This window comes from Anoplopoma fimbria, chromosome 20, assembly GCF_027596085.1.
Source record: "Anoplopoma fimbria isolate UVic2021 breed Golden Eagle Sablefish chromosome 20, Afim_UVic_2022, whole genome shotgun sequence".
NCBI lineage: Eukaryota > Metazoa > Chordata > Actinopteri > Perciformes > Anoplopomatidae > Anoplopoma > Anoplopoma fimbria.
Window position 1 is genome coordinate 17555736 of NC_072468.1, and position 19504 is coordinate 17575239.

General features: G+C 40.5%; 1 protein-coding gene across 1 annotated transcript; it reads left to right on the plus strand.

Annotated features, from left to right (window-relative positions):
• The first annotated feature begins 336 nt into the window (after window positions 1–336).
• On the plus strand, window positions 337–17291 carry clcn1b (chloride channel, voltage-sensitive 1b). Its single transcript, XM_054621332.1, has 24 exons — window positions 337–363; window positions 2226–2234; window positions 2475–2715; window positions 4487–4618; window positions 4751–4879; window positions 5043–5176; window positions 5578–5655; window positions 7788–7866; window positions 9285–9410; window positions 10380–10464; window positions 10624–10725; window positions 11141–11225; window positions 12115–12270; window positions 12382–12451; window positions 12542–12652; window positions 13268–13481; window positions 13586–13719; window positions 14171–14352; window positions 14439–14520; window positions 14615–14697; window positions 14988–15032; window positions 15158–15262; window positions 16474–16560; window positions 16836–17291. The coding sequence occupies exons 1-24, from the start codon at window positions 337–339 to the stop codon at window positions 17289–17291; spliced, it is 2952 nt and encodes a 983-aa protein (XP_054477307.1).
• The last annotated feature ends 2213 nt before the right edge of the window (window positions 17292–19504 follow it).

Sequence of the window (19504 nt, forward strand, 5' to 3'; positions counted from 1 at the left end):
ACAAAACACAGGAGATGTTGCTCATCAGCAGTTTAATAGTAAAAATAGTTTGTTGAAATAATAATAAGCTAATATTTGACTACCTACAACCTTGTGGAAGTCTGTTTGGTTGTGGCAGGACGCAGCATGTGTTGCGCAAAATGTTTAAGTAACCAATCTGAGCAGTGTCCAGGTTCCTGTTGTTCCTGTCCCTGGTTTTGAAGGTGCCTGGTGCCAGCGTCTGTTTGATGAAGTTGATGGATCGGTGCTTTGGTGTTAATGTGTAGACTGGTGGTGCAGAGGTAGTCTGCAGTGTAGGACAGCAGACAGAACAGGAGCAGAGCTGCTACCAACATCATGCTGAAGACAACTAATGAGGAACAGGTAAAGACCTGAAGACCAAAGGCTTCATCTGGTCAGATGGTGGACGGTGATTTTTGTTATTCTTTTACTGAGTTAAGGACACAGTCCAGAGGTCTTATGTCATTTCTCTTTAATCACAAACTCCTTCAGTGGATCTGTTTGCACATGTTAAATGACTTCTCTTTTCAAAGTTGTAGCCTTAATGGGTTCTTTGCACCTCTCACATTGGATGGCAATAGATGTATTATAAGAATACTAAACACGTAAGTTTTGTTTTTTAAATAAAGTGTTTTGTTTCTATAAAGGACTCTATTTAAATTGTGTGGACCAACAAAATTTAACATCATTGTTGAATAAATATTTTTTAGTTAATTTGAACTCCAAAGCAGTTGAAAAATTAAATCTGTCTTGATCATAATTTGTCTCACATGTCATTTCATTTGCTTAAAACACAACAAGACACTCCACAACTTGCTATGTTCAATTGACTCTTCTAAATCATGGCTTAAATTCAAATTAAATTTGAGGGGTCTGTTTTTTTTCAGCTGATAAAAGGTGTTAAATTAAATTTAAAGGGATCCAGTATTGTGTAAAGCAATCATAATAAGAAATTGAAAGTTTGATATATCATTAGACAGTATTGATTTCATACAACCCTCTTTGTGCATTTCTTAATACACAGTAAACGGATTTTTGTAACTTTTTTGTAAATGATTAATTTAATTAGTATTAGGAATAACAAAGGGCTGTTGAACAAGTAATACATTTTCAATCCTAAAAAATGATTCTTAACTGCCTTTAAATGCTCTACTGCTGTGATCTAAACTTTCCCAAGCCATTATCTTGCTTTTACTAGCAAACCCCATTATTCTGGCATCAAAACAAACAAATTGTTTATTGCAGTTAAATTCAATATGGTCTTTGCATAAAGCCAAATATATAAAATTGCAAATAGTTGTTTACATTTCTTTGTCCACTGTTGTCTCAGGCCATGTGAGCTGTGAGCAGTGCCTTATTGTTGTGAATAACAGTTTGTGGTTTGTAGTGTTTAGTGAGGTCTAAAATAACTTTGACAATTTAGGGACATCAAATATTTCCAAGAGCCTTTAACAGTGTAACTACTGGCCACCTGCTATGTGGTGTAATAATTAGAAACTACTTTATCCCCCACTTGGTCATGTGGTTGTAGTGACTCATGTGTTATAGTGGACTGCTTGTGTAAAGCAGTTTATGTGCAGAAAATCTCAACAAAAGAAAGATTGCACTAACTTGTGTCACACTGTAATCATGTGAATATTTTCAAGTCGAGATGAGATTGTAGAATTTGTTGCATTTTTATTTTATTACTGCTGGATGAAATTATGGGCAGCTGACTAAGCTTTCGTTTTGGTCCTCTGGTCCTGGGCCTCTTGGTTGGATGTGTCAGCTCTGCTTTCCTGTGTGAACATGAGACAGTAATGTGTGTCAGCGAGCCCTCTTTATGATTTAGCTCCTCGCTCTGCTCTGTGGTGGGATGCATGTGATCTGTAGGTTTTTAGTTGCACATCGTAGCTACACCTGGATCTGCAGTATTTTACAGCTTCTGTGGTTTGTGAGGCAAACTGATCACACTGGATTACAAGGTGTCGTGTTTTCTGACTGTGTGTGTGTGTGTGTGTGTGTGTGTGTGTGTGTGTGTGTGTGTGTGTGTGTGTGTGTGTGTGTGCGTGTGTGTGTGTGTGTGTGTGTGTGTGTGTGGGTTGTAGGTGTAAAGCGGCAGGGGAAGATGTGGAATGTCCTCTCTTCCAGGGGCTCTTCCTCTGGCTCCCCTCCAGCCCCTGCCTCCTCTCAGGGAGGGGTTTTTTCCGATCTCTATGCCCGTTTTGTCTATTTCTGTCTCTCAGGGTATTCAGGTTGGTGTGTATCCCTTACACACACGCCGCACATTCCCCATCGCTTTCTCGTTATCTCAAGACTCTTCACACTGGATCTAGTTTTATCCTTCTCCCAAGTCTCAGTTTTCAGAAGTATTTCTCCTTCTCCTCACTCTTCCTTTCCCTTCTCCCCCTCCACTTTTATATCTTGCATTTTGTTTTTCTTCTCTGCAATCCTAAGACACCCAAAAGCTTTTTGTGTCATATATTGATAATCAGTCCCCCCCCCTTCGGTTTCAGCTGTACGGTGAGTACAGGGAGCAGCTGGGAAGCTTTGCCCGACGGGAGGCCGCCCGTCTGCTGACAGAGAGACAATGGAGGAGACAGGCAGGCGAAAACACCACTGGCCGAACAAGTCACGGCCGGCGGCATCATCATCATCATCACCCTGTGTCCCTGGAGTCGTATCACAGCCAGGCCTCTTCCAACAAGAAGCCTCGTCCCTACTCCAAATGCCAAGGTGACCATCAGGAATCAGTTATTCTGTTCCAACACACTCATTCAAACTCTTTACTAAAGGTTTTCTGTAAAGAGGCAAACTGTGGTGATAGTTTCCATGGATATGACCAGGGAACAGACGTGAAATCAGCATAATATTATTTATTAACATTTTGAGGTACTGGCCCTTCACTTTTTGTGAAACTTTTCTACAGAGAACATCATTGGTCTAATGGCTTCAGTTTCTGGTTACTTTGCACATTATTATTTTAGTTGAGCTCATAAAATATGATGCACTTTTAGAGTTTAATAAGGCTGCAACAAATATCATAAGGCAGTTGGACTTATTCGTGATTTTAACCATACTGACCTCATGAGACCCTTAACGTACTCCACCCAAGCTTTAGAAAACAAATTCTCTAAAATGTGTTATTTGGATTTTCCATATTGTATTCATCATTCAAATGTTCAATTATGTTATCTTTACATTTCATTCCCCAACATGAAGCTGTTTTAAAACTTTCTACATCCTGTAGGATTCAATTTCTTCTATAAAAATACTGAATGCTTAAAATATATCCCTTTTATTTTTCAGACTAAAAGTTATCAAATTTGAATGTGTCTAAAATATACTAAAGTCTGCTTATGAAATCCCCAGCATGCATTTTGATTGTAGAGAGAGTAGAAACAAAAACAGTGGACATGACCTCAGCCAGAATGTGATATGTACATTTACTCAAGTACTTCAGTTCATTATGGTAATTTAACTTTACTTGAGTATTTTTTCATGCCAGTTTATACTGCCACCCTATTACATTTTAGAAGAAAGTAATTAGCTTTTTAGTTTAACCACCCACCAAAAAGTACCTAAAATGTTGAAATTAGCCCCAGCTTTACCGACTCCAAGAGTAAAAAATGTTGCTTACACATTGATGCATGACCAATAATAATCAAATCATAAAAAAATTCAAAATATAACTCACACTTTTTTTTTTTTTCATTCTCACAATGTTTTGCTACTTTTACTGGTCTGGATTCTTCCTCCACAACTGATCTCAGTGTCATAGTTACAACCCTACCTGGACTACCGATAATAAAATATTTTTTAGTTCATCATCAATATTAATATACCAGGAAGTTAACACTGTAGAAAATGGCTGGCTTTTAGCATGAGTATTTACAAAAGTTACAAAAGCTGGACCTAATATTGGTTACAAGCTAATACAAACCTGACATTTATTTTAGGTTGATTCAACTCCCTAATAATAATACTAATATTCTTATATTTTTCTATTTTATCTTCTTTTTATACCTGCACCAAGGATATTTCATAAACCATTTATTTATAAATGATTGTACTGTTTCTATATGCTTATATATTTAAATCTTGCTCTTTTATTATTACATTTTCATTTATTTACCATAATCTTAACTATTTTTTATAATATATATATTTTTTTATTCTGTACTCGGTTCTCAATCTCAATGTGGCTTTCTGATTTAGTAGTATATATGTATATATCTTTCCGCTATCAGGAAATGAGCCAGTGATTTTTGTTCTCATGTATGTGCTCTACTTTGAAGAAAACTTTCCAAAGAATGCACACACATCCAATTGTATATGCCAAAAAAGCTCAAAACCATTCAGATCCCTCTATGTTGACATCACGTTATGATGAGCTATTGCATCATCACAGTAGCCATAATCACACTGAATAATTCCCAGTGTTACGAATCAAGAATCAAGATAAGTGGATCCGAGGTGAATCCTTAATTTGAGCTCTCTGTCCCAGATTGTTTTGCTCGTGTGCGGCGGTACATAGTGACCAAGCTCGGGGAGGACTGGATATTTCTGGTTCTTCTGGGACTGACTATGGCTCTGGTCAGCTGGAGTATGGACTACGCCAGCGCCAAGAGCCTGCAAGGTACACAGGCCAAAGCCATAGAGATGATTCCTGTCAAATCTGCAGTTTAATAACACAATACTCCGTCTGTAATCGTTCCATTTGTTCTCCTGTGTTTTCTCTTTCTATCTCTGTTGTTTTTCCGTCTTTCAGCTTATAAGTGGATGCACGGGGAGCTAAAGGGCAATGTGCCACTCCAGTACCTCGCCTGGGTTTCCTATCCCATGATCCTTGTCATGTTCGCCTCGCTCTTTTGTCACCTGGTTTCCCCACAGGCCATCGGTAAGCTCTCCATCTCCTGTCAGCCTCTCTTATCCTCTGCCAACACCTGTTTATTTCCTCCCTTCACCTCCTTTTGTCTGTTTTGCTGGAACTCTTTCTTTATTTACTGCTCCCACCATTCTTTAGTCTACTTCTCCATCTTTCTCTGTTTTTTTTTTAACAGGTTCTGGCATACCTGAGCTGAAAACCATCCTGAGAGGTGTAGTGCTGAAGGAGTATCTGACCCTCAAAGCGTTCGTAGCTAAAGTCGTTGGGCTGACTGCTGGCTTAGGCAGCGGGATGCCAGTAGGCAAAGAGGTAAACAACCCCCGTTTGTTTTTCTCTGTATCAATAAATATCATCATGCATTGATCCAGCATCACTATCATCATCCCCCCTTTATCTATATTTCTCCTTCTGCATCGCTCTATCTGCTCTTTCTCCAATCTTCAAGCGTAATAAATCATCTTCTGTCATGTTTTTTCCTCTCCCTCCCTCCTCTCACGGGATTGAAGCAAATTATTCCTCAGCAAAGGAGCACATTCATTTTCCCCATTACAGTAGCAGGGTAACTGTCACATCCAACAATTGTACAGTGATTTATCTGTCCTGATACAACATGTCCCAGTTTAGACATCTCGTTTTACAGACGATAGCCAGGGTCTGTGTATGTAACATCACGTGTCACTCATCTGTGTCATTACGTGTGTCACCCTCAGGGTCCATTCGTCCACATCGCCAGTATCTGTGCCGCAGTGCTGAGTCGATTCATGTCCATCTTCTCTGGAGTCTATGAGGTAAGCCGAGACCCTGACCAAAACAGACTACATTACCCACAAGCCTCATCTCCTCACTGACCCAAGTTAAAGCACTTAATGAAGGTGTATAATGTAGTTTTTCCATCATAAATTCCTTTGTTGATGTCTTTGCTGTAATGTCAGGGTTCCCACCGGCCCTTAAAATCTTAATTTTAAGATTTGATAAAATCCTATGTTTAGATTTTTAAGCCAGTAACCAGGCTCAAGGGTTGATGATGTCTGTTTGTCCGTTGAGATATCTCAACAACTGTTGGACAGATGTTCATGCTAAGAGTGCTGATGTTAGCATTTAGTTCAAAGCACCACTGTGCATTTGTACAGCCTCACAGAATAGAGACGAGAGGTTTGACTCTATTTACTGACTCAAGTTGGTACAAGTCACTCACTAAAGAGAGTCGGGTACCTAGTGAACTCCAGCAGTAACAAGCAAGACCAGCTGACCAACACACACAAAGACTATTTGATTCAATGATTAATCAGTGAACAAGTTATTGGCGATGAGGACTTGTGACTCCTGAGTCAGTAAAAAGAGTTGAGTTGCTTGGAACAATTTACTCATGGCTTGCACATCACTATCACAGAGCCGCTAGCGTGGCCGCAGACTCCTGTTTTTAAAATGATTGGATGACCTTGGAAATTATAAACATAGTGCTTCTGTTCCACTAAAATTACTTTCCCATATTCATTCTCCACTTTTGCCAATTCGAAGTCCTTAAAGTTCAATGAAAGATCCTTGAATAGTGATGTTTAAGAGAAAGTGGGAACCCTGTGACTGTGGTCTTCCCCCATCTGTCTCCCTCCCCTGCCCTCCCTGTTTCTCTTGTGTCCGTGTTTTGGCTCGGCCCCTCGCACCTCATCTGTGTTTGCGTCTCACTGTATTAATAGTGTGATGGTAATGTCTGGCATGTGTATTAACAGTGACCTCCCATATCCCTGTCTCCCTCTTCCCTTCGTCTCTCCCTATCCCCTCGTCCTCCCCCCCCCCCTGCTTTCTCGTTCATCCCTGCTCGTCTGTGACCCTTAACCCCAGAATGGCAACCATAACCAGGACCTGTTGGTGTGTGCGAGTGCCGTGGGAGTGGCCACCTGTTTCGCTGCCCCCGTGGGAGGCAAGTCCCGCCCCCCTTCCTTGACCTACTCAGGCACAGGTCTCCGGTCATCTTTGTCCTCCTGAAATAACATCAGGACCACAAACGTGGAGGTTAAATCTGACCTCAGAACAGTGCCCTGCATTATTAAGTGATTAATAAAACCGAATGAATATTTAAACATGCAGATTTACCTGTCAATGTATAGCTGATGTCTACTTAAAGTAATGTCAACTTTAAAGGAATAGTTCAACATTTTCAGAAAGCCACTTATTTGCTTACCTGATGAGAGTTAGATGAGAAGATTGATGCCAAAATGACAAACTATTCCCTTAATACTGGCCTCAGACCAGTGTCTGACATCAGCAGAGATTAATTAAAATGTTTATGAATGTAATATTTATTGCAGTTTGAGCCTTGAATTATACATGTATTTCTGCTACCAGGCCTTTTCTGCATCCCAACCTCTTTTTGGTAAATAATATAATATAAATACATATTCTCTAAAATTGTTTAACAAAGATCATAAAAGACACTTTCTTACTCAAATTGTAATTTTAGAAAGTTAAACAGAAAATCATAATTCAAGGTCATAAATAATCATTGGAAATATTTAATATGCTACCATTAATTATCGGTCTGCAATCAGTTGCAGGGATTTGTCTCTAACGACGATGTGATTTCTGATTGCTTAATTGCTTCCTCTAAGTCTTGATTTTGCTTGTTGGCGTTTGCAATTTTTCCTCGTCTTTGTCACTTTTAAAAATAAATACACTCCAGTGAGCATTATTTATTCACTTTATTTCATTTTGCTTCCTTTCTGTCAATTCTCCCCCCGTGGTTCCCCATCCCGTCCTCTCCACCTTGATCTTTTATTCTCTATCTCCAACTCACTCTCCTGTCTTTCTGTCTACGCTCCCGTTCCCCTTCATCATCTCACGCCTTTCATCGCTCATTGTCTCTCTCAACTCTTTATTTCCCTCTTGTTTTTCCCCTCTCCCTCTCTGTTTTCTGTGCCAGTAGAACCCTTATGGTTACACAGATATTCTGACTGTTGGCTGTGCCGTGGGGGTGGGATGCTGTTTCGGCACTCCACTTGGAGGTACTGTACAACTTGCACACTGACTCATACAACCAAAACCACTGCACCAAACATCCCCTTTAACTGGATACTGTACTGAGACTGTACTTTTTGAGAACCAACTGAAATGAGTCGGTTGCACAATTTTATTCAAGATATTGTACACCTGCCTGTGTTAACACAAATACACTTTATAATGATATATCAGCTTATAATTGTTTATTTACATAAACGCATAACATAGACAAACTTTTAAAAAAATAAAAGATTATTACTGAGCCAAGACATTTTACTTTTAAAATGTATCAGTGCTCTCTGGAGGGGAAACTAATGACCATACTTGTGTTTTTTAAATGACATTAAACATTTATTTGGTATTTCTGTAATGTTATTTCTTGTCACTTATTGGCTGACATTTACACTGATACCATTATGTCCAAAATAAGTCATATAATCAGAATATTGGCCCAGCCTATTAAACCCCCTAGCTCTGTAAAAGAGTAACTTCCCCTAAATATCTTGTTTGTTTCAAACCACAGAATTCTACATTAATTAGTAACAGGTGTATTTCATTTCTATTATAGGACAATTATTGCGGGTTGGGCGAAAAGGACAAAAGATGAATTACTTGTAGTCAATTTTTATAACTGATTAACCTATTAAGTAATGTTTGAAATCAGTAATTGTAAGAATTATATAGTTCCATCGTATTAAATGTGAGGATTTGCTGCTTTTTCATTTGTTTTCTACAGTTGAGAACAAATAACCAACAGGAGTCAGAACAAGACCTTTGAATAGGTCAACATCAACAAACATCTTTCAATATATGTGTTTAAGCCAAAAATCATTATTAACCTTCTTTTCAATTACATAGAAAAATTATTGACTTATTGTTAGTCCTTGTGTTTTTCCATGCTTGTTTTCTGTTCAGCTTTTTTCATCTTATTTACAATAAAGTTTCTGATGTTTTATTTTATGGCTTTACATGCTGATCATGCCGGCTTAAGTGTGTGTGTGTGTGTGTGTGTGTGTGTGGTGTGTGTGTGTGTGTGTGTGTGTGTGTGTGTGTGTGTGTGTGTGTGTGTGTGTGTGTGTGTGTGTGTGTGTGTGTGTGTGTGTGTATGACTGATGTGTGTGTATGTGTTTGTTCTGTTACAGTGTGTGTATTCTCTCCCTGTGGTTCTCCTGTTGTGTATAATTACACCCTCAGCTTCAAGTGTTTTTGGACTAATTTAGCTTATTTTCTCTCTCTCTCTCTCTCTCTCTCTCTCTCTCTCTCCCTGTCTCCCTCCTCCCTTTTTCTTTCGTTTCTAACACTATCCATCATCATTTCACTCTCCCCTTTTAATCCCTCCTCTCTCTCTCTCTCCACCCTCTCCCCCTATCTCTCTCTCTCTCTCTCTCTCTCTCTCTCTCTCTCTCTCTCTCATCACCACCAGGGGTGTTGTTCAGTATTGAGGTCACGTCTACCTACTTTGCGGTGAGGAATTACTGGCGGGGATATTTTGCTGCCACATTCAGCGCCTTCATATTCAGGGTGCTCTCTGTTTGGAACAAGGATGCTGGTGAGCACACACACACACACACACACACACACACACACACACACACACACACACACACACACACACACACACACACACACACACACACACTTTACATACACACACTTTACATACACACACTGTTGTAAAAGACTGCTGAGCTGGCACTTTATGGAAAGTAGCTGAATATGACAGCTAAGTAATATTTGCTTTTTTAGATAAACCAGAAGAGTCTCAAGTCATCACAGTGTATTCACAGTCGACCATCACCATAGAGTTACATACTCACAACTTGCATCTCAATCCCTGCACAGTATCCTCTGCCTTTATTACTTTATTATGTCCCCTTCTTACAGTTTATAAGACTATTTTCTGTCCTACTGTATATTCAAACAAATTCACAACTTCACATTTATCTAATATTCATCTGCTTGATTCACTTTCAAGCAGGGGTCAGTTGTCAAATTTACTCATCTTACACCCTAAACTTAGTTTAATAAAGAGGATGCATGTCGTTGGAGGAAATCTTTAAGATGTTTTCAATTTATTTTCTAAATACTGTAAGCTCACAGCTCTCATCTGTGAAAAAACTCTGATAAACTCACTGTACACTACCTGCCCAGCACTAAACAGCAGACAGACACAGTTAGCTAATAGCTGGTGAACATTGTGAATCATTTAGCAGCTAAAGAGCCAGATATTTCCCTCAGGAGTTGGTGGAGAAGCAAAGAGAGGATTTATATTCATCAGGTGGACAAGAACATGACTCCTTCGGGACGATTGTGTTGCTCTGTGTCTGTCGGCTGTGTGAATAGGAAACAGTTTGTTAATAAATTCAACATATCCAATTAAATGGTGATAAAATGTCCATGTTGTTGTTCACAGCTTTTATCCATGGCCCCCTTACTGAATCAATTATGCAGGTTTTGTTTTGACATTATGAATATAATATCACTTTTTTTTCTTTGTTACATTTCTTTTTTCTCTCAGTCACAATCACAGCTCTCTTCAAAACTAACTTCCGGATGGATTTCCCCTTTGACCTGCAGGAGCTGCCTGCATTTGCAATAATAGGGTGAATACAAATGTGTGTGTGCAATGATACTTGTGTTTCCACTTTTTAAATAGATATAGAAATAGTCATGTATTCTCCCCAATACATGTTGTGCCCTTACAGTACATGTTTGTTGTTCAGGGAGAGCAGTAAGAACAAGTGTTTTTTCTCATGTTTTAGGATCTCGTGCGGCTTCCTGGGGGCATTCTTCGTCTACCTGAACAGACAGGTGGTTCTCTTCATGAGGAGACCGACAGCGCTCACACGCTTCCTAACCAGACAGTGAGATCCCAACACACACACACTCTCACACACTCAGCCATGTTCCCATGAACTCAAACCATTTGCGCATTCAAATCCAATTCCTCTTAATGTACCTCAGCTCCTCTCTCTGAACTCATCAGTCTCACAACACTGGTCAGGACAGCAGCAAAGCCTTAACAACCTTTCAGCCAGTGATTCACTCAGTGTGTAGATTCACTTATCCTCTGAGACTCAACAGTCAGGGAACATTAGTCTCCACCATTAGAAAGAGGCGAACAGCAGCGCCAGGAGAGCCACACAATCGGTGGTGGTGCACACTCATACTGAGATGTTTCTGTTGCCATATTGTTCTTGTTTAAGAATACATTCCTGTAAATGACTGTGTCTGTGTCTGCCTGTGTCTATGTGTGTATGTGTGTGCGTGTACGCCCAGTCGATTGATCTATCCAGGTGCAGTGACACTGATCATCGCAACCTTAACGTTTCCACCTGGATTTGGACAGTTTATGGCTGGAGAGGTTAGATTGACTCAATCTCACACTCTCTGACTTCTTTTTGATCCGTGTTCATTAATATTTATGATTTATTTTGAAGAAGATGGTCAGTGGGGTCTAGAATATATGGTTTCCTTATGTTTTGTTGTATATGGAAGCAAAGAAAGGCTGTAATATGGTAATTTTATGAGAAACTTAAAGGGGAAAACGAATTTACCCTTCAAAGTCTGTTTACTTTTCTGTAAAACTTGATTTTTTCTCCCTCAAAATCAATTCAAATAAAAAAAGTGATCATTTCCAATCTCTTTCTTTGAATCCATGATTGAAATCCATGATTGACAAAACGTAGCCTGACAGACGTCTGATTAACAACTCAATAACAAGTAGCCCAGTTTGAGTTTTTTCATATTTAATTGACCAACTGACCAATACAAGCAACCTGAATATTGGCCACATGTATTCTTTGTTTCAATTTGTGAAACCTGAATGAATCATAAAATCAACTTTTTGAAATTGTACATCCTGATAGTATCACAACTACTTTGCCATTACATTTCATAATTAGTTGTTCAGTTGCTCATAAGATTCAAATCCGTACAGCTGTTTTTTCTTCCATAGATGTACCCCTCTTTTTAGTACGTTAATATACTTATATACCGTATACTATATTCACAAATCAAGCTTGTTTTTTCATTTTCTTTGTGCAACTATTCAGATTTTTGCTAATGTATCTGGAGGGTCATAATGTACATATCAGACCACTTTACCATGACATCTACAGGATATAATAAGTGTAGTGTCCATAAATAGTTTGTCATGTCGCCCTTTTGCCTGATTAAGACCTTGATGAGGTTAAACGTTGCCTTTTCTCAGTTCAATAAAGTTTTGTTTCTGTGTCTGTCCCGTCTGGCAGCTGATGCCCAGAGAGTGTATCAACTCCCTGTTTGATAATTTCACCTGGACCAAAATCTCAGGATCTACTGCTCCGCCCGGCCTGGGTCGCTCCTCTGCATGGATTCATCCTCACGTCAGCGTCTTTGTCATCCTCCTCCTCTTCTGCGTCATGAAGGTATCTCTCCCTCTTGCTGTGTACAGGACTTGTGTGTTGCATTCAAACATATACGTGTGAAACCTCTGGGACTGGTCTCGATTCTTCCCTGATCTGTTTATTGTGTTGCAGTTCTGGATGTCAGCGGTTTCCACCACGATGCCCATCCCCTCGGGTGCCTTTATGCCAGTGTTCATATTAGGTAAGAGGATTTTGAAATGCGAGTGCAGTCTCTCCTGCTGAGCTCCAGTTCAATTTGTCTTTACCAGCGTGTCTTATCTCTCTCCTCAAGGAGCTGCTTTCGGCCGCCTCGTGGGGGAGATCATGGCCACTCTTTTCCCAAATGGAATCCTGTTTGATGGGATAGTCTACCGCATCCTGCCGGGAGGTTACGCTGTCATTGGTCAGTCTCCTAACCTTAGTGCTGTGTTCAGGGAGACTGATAGAAGACTTAGATCTGAGAACATTTGATAAACTACTGACTTTAAAAGAGGTTGATTTTTTCCCCCAGTTAAGATATGTTGATGTAGTAGCAGTTTAGAAACAGTTTTGCCCTTTGTAACATCTTTGGTCAAAACAAAGCCTTTATATTGTGTAGTTCTGAATGCAACTTCTGTAATCTTACCCAAAAACATTTAAATTTCCACCAATTAAACCTTTAAAATCATTGAAAACTTTTAAATTGAATGTCAAACTCAAGTGTTTTAACCCTGCTCTATGTGTTTTACTGCACAAGTGAATGGATTTCACCTTAAATTGAGGTTATTATGAGATATGTATAATACTTTTTACACGCTCCATTCCCCCGGAGCCTCCACGGGGTAAGGAGGTTAGAAAAAAGATGGATGTGATAGATGGATATGTTTACTACTTTACGCTCTGAATACTGCCTACCAAGGACTCCCAACATTGTTATTTTCCCATATTATAAAACATTTCAAGGCCAAATTGGATGATTGGATAATAGAAGAATGATACTTTACCCCTACAACATAACCCGTCCTTTCCTTTCTTATAGGTGCAGCAGCGATGACGGGAGCCGTCACACACACGGTTTCCACTGCAGTAATCTGCTTTGAGCTGACCGGTCAAATCTCGCACATCCTGCCGATGATGGTGGCTGTCATCCTAGCAAACATGGTGGCCCAGGGTCTGCAGCCTTCTCTGTACGACTCCATCATCCAGGTGAAGAAGCTGCCCTACCTGCCTGAGCTGGCCCTCGGGCACATCAGGTAGAGCTAAATCAGCAAAAACACTTATTTTGCGTGATTATGTTTTCCCATACAGCTGTTATTGTAGGATAACCGGTGTTTATGAAGTATCTCTGCATCACCAGCAAGTACAACATCTTTGTGGAGGACATCATGGTGCGCAGAGTTAAGTTCCTGTCTTCTCAAGCCAGCTATCGGGAACTGAACAATCTGCTAGAGAACACAGCTCTGAAAACCATCCCCCTGGTCGACTCTAAAGGTAGGGTGACATACATCATCATATTGGGCCTTAACGCTTCTATCTTGTGCTATCTTGTGCTTAGTGTGAAAGAAATAGTTTGATATTTAAGGAAATCTACTTATTTATCGATGCCACTCTCTATCAGCAGCACTAAAGCTCAGCTCATCACTGCTCTCAGCCATTAAATAGTCCCAAAAAGGAAAAATTGAAGAATGACAACATATTGTCATTTTTTAATTTCCAGTTAAAACTACACAACTTCCCTAGCCGTCAAATCACTTTACTGTTCACGCTACATAACTTGCTTTCTTGTAAGAGTCTTACATTTGCCCTGCTGGCTGTAGGTTCTTATTTAGCTTGCAGACATGAGAAAAGTATCAATCTTCTCATCTAACTATCTCCCAGCAAGAAAGCAAATTAGTGTACTTCCCAAAACGTTGAACTACTCCTTTAACACTTCTCTTTGCAGAATCCATGATTCTTCTGGGCTCCATTGAGACGACAGAGCTTCAGGCAGTCTTTGACTGGTGGCTCTCACCAGAGAGGCGAGTCTTTGAAAGAGGTCAGAGCTCACCAGGCCAGGGCTCCAAAGTGAGCTGGGAGTCCTTCACCTTCGTAGACGAGGAGGGCGGAGAGGAGAGCGCAGACAAGGTGGAAAAAACAAACCATGATTTATGTACAAGAAGTGCTTTAGCTTTTAAAAAATGATGTATTTACCAACCATGTTGTGCCTGCAGACTGCTCCAGTACAGGAAGAATGTAACGGGCCCATCCAGTCCTCCAGACCTCAGGAGCCCTCCACCAACCACACAGGTTCAGGTAACATGGCAGTTTCATTCCACATGAATACAAGTCTGCCATCAAATGTCGCTTCCTCTCTCGTCTGACATGTGCTGCCATACCATATCCTCAGACAAGGGCAAGCTGCCATCTGTGAGGAGGACCCTTCAGAGACTCTTCTCCTCCACATCTTTGTCGGGCCAGACTGAAACTCAGGTAAGATCAACCTCACATACTCATCAAATTTGACCCCTGAAGCTCAAAGGAGCATCGCATCACTGATCTGCTGTCGAGTTGGCAGCGACGGCCCAGACGGGGTTATCAGTCCAACATGGCAGCTGGAGCCAACCCAGCTAACGTGATGGGGCACAACATGTTGCATGCATGAAGGAGTTGACATGTTGTGTAGTGGATGATGCCATGGAACCACCAGGGGTCATCTGATCATCATCTGTGTAGCTTTTCAAACTGACTGCCTATCAATCTTTCCCCGCCTCTTTGCTCAGGAGACCACGCCCCCTTCGCTGACAGACACCATGTCCCCAGAGGAGGTACTGTACCGTATTGATTCACCATGCACACAGCCAACAAAGAGACAACCAAACCATTCTAATCAATAATTGGAAACCTTGTATACTCTGAGTCCATCTCTCTGCCTTGTGATTGGCTGACGCAGATCAAAGCCTGGGAAGAGGAAGAGCTGGATAAACCAGTCGATATGGAGCAGATACGCATAGACCCCTCCCCGTTTCAGCTGGTGGAAAGGACTTCTCTGCACAAGGTGACCACAGCAACACCTGGGTGACATGTTTTTACATGTATAAATCATGTACAGACACTGAAAATGCAATTATATATAAACTACCTACTACTTACATGTAAACTACCATTTTCATATTTCAAAGCAGCATATTTTTAAATAAATAGTTTGACATTTTGGGAAATACTCAATACTCAGTTTTTATATCTATACATCATTTTAAACAAACACAAGTTGTAAAATCTTGTCTGTCAGTAAAATCATATGCCATGTTTGGGCATCTGATGAGCCTCTCGTACCATTAATCTGTTACTAGAACTCGATTTCCTGTATTATACATAACTGTTTACACAACACAACAACACAACAACACAACAACGCAGCCCACCGTGCTTTTTCTGGTCTGAATCCTTGCTTAGAGATGCTGATAGGTGGATTTTGGTACCTACAGACAGAGTCAACTAGCTGTTTCCCCTATTTCAGGTCTTCATGCTAAGCTACCTTTCTCATGGCTGTAGTTTCATATAAAGCATACAGGCATAAGAGTGGACTTAATCCTCTCATCTAACTCTCTGCAAGGTGACAAATAAAAGTATCCGATACCAGTGTTTAATTAATAAGCTGTAATAAGCTTATTAGCTAATAAGAGACCAGGATGATTCCTCTATGTGTAAGGCAACATCAGGTTTGACTTAAACATTGCTATCCTAACTTTGTAAAACTAAATTTAACAAATAAATACACTAATATAAATGTACTGAATTGTTATTTATTAAAATAATGGTATCCGATACCCGATCCAGCTATTTGAGTCAGTGTCGGACCAATATCCGATTTGGATATTGGCACATCTACTCTTTATGACAAATGTGCATTATGGGAAATGTATGATCCAGTGATTTTGGAGCTTGTTCCCTACTAGACAGTATACGTCAGGATGTCTCAGCCTCTGCTGCATCAAGTTTGACCATTTTTTTAATTCTGTCTCCAGTGAGACACCCAGTGGGATACTAAATTGCTGGATTTTTGTTTTTGTTTTGTCCATACAACCATAAAGCTTTGAATTTTGAATTGTATGCTCTGATTCATGCTATATTTCTGTATCTATTTCCTTTTTAAATTGGGGGAAGAATTGTTTACAAGGAACAGTGCAGCCATGCAAGCAGAACACTGTCACTCTGCAAAACATTTAACACTGACTGGATCATGTCCTCCTTTCTCTCATTACTCAGACCCACACTCTGTTCTCTCTGCTGGGTCTCAGTCATGCCTATGTCACCAGTATTGGAAAGCTGGTGGGTGTCGTGGCACTGAAAGAGGTAAAGTCATATTTTTTCCCTTTATTTTTTTCTCTTTGTGCATGTTCTTGTTGCCTCTCTTGGTCTGATCCTGTAATGCGTCATGACAGCGAGCTGTGATGATCTCATGTTGTGGGCTGTTGTTCTGTCACAGGGTGCATCGTGCTTTACGCTCTGATTCATGCATTTATTCCATCGAACGCTTCCTTCATCTCATCTCCCGGATGTTCGCTTTAGCTATCACTTCTACACATGTTTCTTTGCTTTATGTGTTTCAACCTCTTTTTCTCTCACAGTTACAGAAAGCTATAGAGGGCTCAACTCGCAGCGGGGTGAGGCTTCGTCCGCCTCTGGCCAGCTTCAGAGACGCCAGCAGGAAAACCAAGAAGCACCCACCTTCCTCATCCATCCCTTCCTCCCCCACTCGGGACAAGGACCTGTGGGGGGAGGGGAGCAGGAGGGAGGGGGAGCAGGTGATGAAGGTGTCCAAGGAGGATTCAAGTGGAAAGGCGTCTTCTTCCAGGGGAGCTCCCGGCTGTGACACTTCTCCCTCCTCCCCCAGCAGCGTAAGGAGCACCAGTGGCAGCTCTGCCCCCACAAAAGGAGCCGATGGTGACTCACAGGAGCCTTCTACCTCCTCCCCTACCTCACCTTCACCTCCTGCCTCACCTGTGTCACCCACGAGCCCTGTCTTCACACTGACCTCCCTGCAGGAGAACAGTGTGAGCGAGGAGTCAGATGAACCCATTTAGACTGGGTTTAAGAGAAAATACTTTTCCTTTCATTTCACTCCTTTTGCCCCAGAGACAGAGCTGCTGTCTGGGTGGAGGAGTCGGCCTCACCTGGAGACCCTCAGACATTCAGCTCTCAGAGAGCAGGACGAGCTAGTGAATATAAAGCTCCTGACACTTGTAGTACAGGATTTTTTTTTCTACTCTTACGATTTCCCTCTCAAAATCTCAGGTGCCTGCCTGTGTGTTTTGAACTGCAGATGGACAAACATGTTTAGTTGCACATATCACAAATGTTCAATGTCCATCCATATCTTGGAACTGTTGAATGTAGCTCTATGTCATATCTCAGTGTCTGTTAATTTCATTAAGTACCTTATTCAAAAGTTAATTGACAGCAATGAATTGTATGATAATGAAATAATATATTGAAGAAAACTTAATTAATTTGACCGAGAGGTCAAAGAGATCATGCATTTAAATTTTACTGATTAAAGTTCATTTTAAATTATAACTTACATATATCAGATATTTTCTGTATGGTAAATATTCAAATCATTATTACCAATCTGTAATTTTTAAAGATAATAAATATTTAAATTGTCTACCAGCTTATTTTAATTATCTACAATAAAAATGTCCTTTAGCAGAAAAAAAGTCTCTTTATCAACCCTTTGAGGCACAGCACTGGTGATCTGAGATAAATGCTAAAGTCAAATGGGTTTTAAGCAGGTTTATCTATTATAGTTGACTGTGATAGCATGCTAACATTTGCTAATAAGCACTTATTACAACGTACAGGTGAGGAAGATGGGAATGTGAGTTTTGCAAGTAGCTGCGTTCAGACCAGACGAAAATGTCTGCAGCAAAGAACTTGGCTAAAAACGTGAAACCTGGTCCAACTAAGCCACTACAACACCACGTCATCCTGCAAGGCTTTGTAGTGGCCAATCAAATAAATGCAAGCACACATTTCAGGTAGATTAACTTGTAATGTGAAAGCTGTTTTTCTACTGTTTAGCTTGCGACCATTGAGACAAAAGATTAGAAACGTCTGATGAGCCTTTAAATTAACTCAGGTGTTACTCAAAGGGGCCTTCCTGGATAGTAATTCAAATCTCACCTGTGCGTGAAGCAACACCCCCCACCAAGGCAGACCCTTGTGTTGTTTTCATGCAGGGCTCTTTTTAGGCAGAACGCCCACTTTTTCATAAACAACTTACATGGTGGCGCTTAGTAAAAAAGTTGGGAGTTTACCATACCTATTATAATTCATCCTGAACATGAATGTGTGCACCAAATTTCATGACAATCCGTTCAATAGTTGTTGAGATATTTTAGTGTCAACTAAAGTAGTGAACCGACCGACAGACACAGTCAGCACAAACCATCATCTCGGGCAGAAAAATCACTGTATCAGCCTTCCAGCATTCAGGCTTGAAAAACAAATATCTCTGAGCATGTACACGTGTTGTGCTGTGAAGGTCAACAGTCTGTTTCACTCTCTGATTTCTATGTGAGCTTGGACAAAGAAGCAGTTAGTCCCACAGAGGAGGCCTGTCTCTGAGAATTTGTCATTAGTATTCCCCTGGCATAAAATCCGTGATAAGGACTGGAGAGTAATGTGTTTGGAAAAGCATGACGGGCTGGATTACACTGCTGTCACTTCCTTGGTGATCGCTGTTTTGTCCGACAAGCACCAACAATCTGGCCAGAGACACTGGCTGCCACCAAAAGTGGTTAAAAAAAGACATTTAACATGTGTTAAGGCTCTAGACAGAAATAGGTGAACGTGTGATAATCTAATTATTTACACCTTGGAAAATATATATACACACGAGCCCAAGAAATGCCATTTGTTGGTTTGTTTATTTGCTCTTTCTCCACCAGAGGAAAAGAAGAGGAGAGAGGTTAAGGAGCTGGAGAGGGTGTAGGAGGTTCTGTCGTGCAGGAGAAAGGAAGAGAAACAGAGAGTTGTTGACAGAAGAGGAGAGGGAGAGAGAGGGGAACCACTGGAAGAACCATCCTGTGACAACCGTCCAACAAGCATGCATAGGTGTGAGTGTACACTGGTATCACAAGTCACTCTGCCTCATTTCAAACAAATAAACCCAATTTTATACAGACTTTTACAGAAGCCATCCAATGTTTTGCAGGATTTTTTACAGCAGTTACTTTTTTATGCACACATTTCCAAATGATATCTATGTTACATGTCTGATTGCCTCAAATCC

What these genes read in the sequence shown, in the direction of transcription:
- clcn1b (XM_054621332.1), top strand. Translation starts at nt 337, where the DNA reads ATGCTGAAGACAACTAATGAGGAACAG. An exon ending in CCTGCATTTGCAATAATAGG is followed by an intron (nt 10,465 to 10,623) that starts GTGAATACAAAT and finishes CTCATGTTTTAG; the next exon opens with GATCTCGTGCGGCTTCCTGG. An exon ending in GAGAGGAGAGCGCAGACAAG is followed by an intron (nt 14,353 to 14,438) that starts GTGGAAAAAACA and finishes TTGTGCCTGCAG; the next exon opens with ACTGCTCCAGTACAGGAAGA.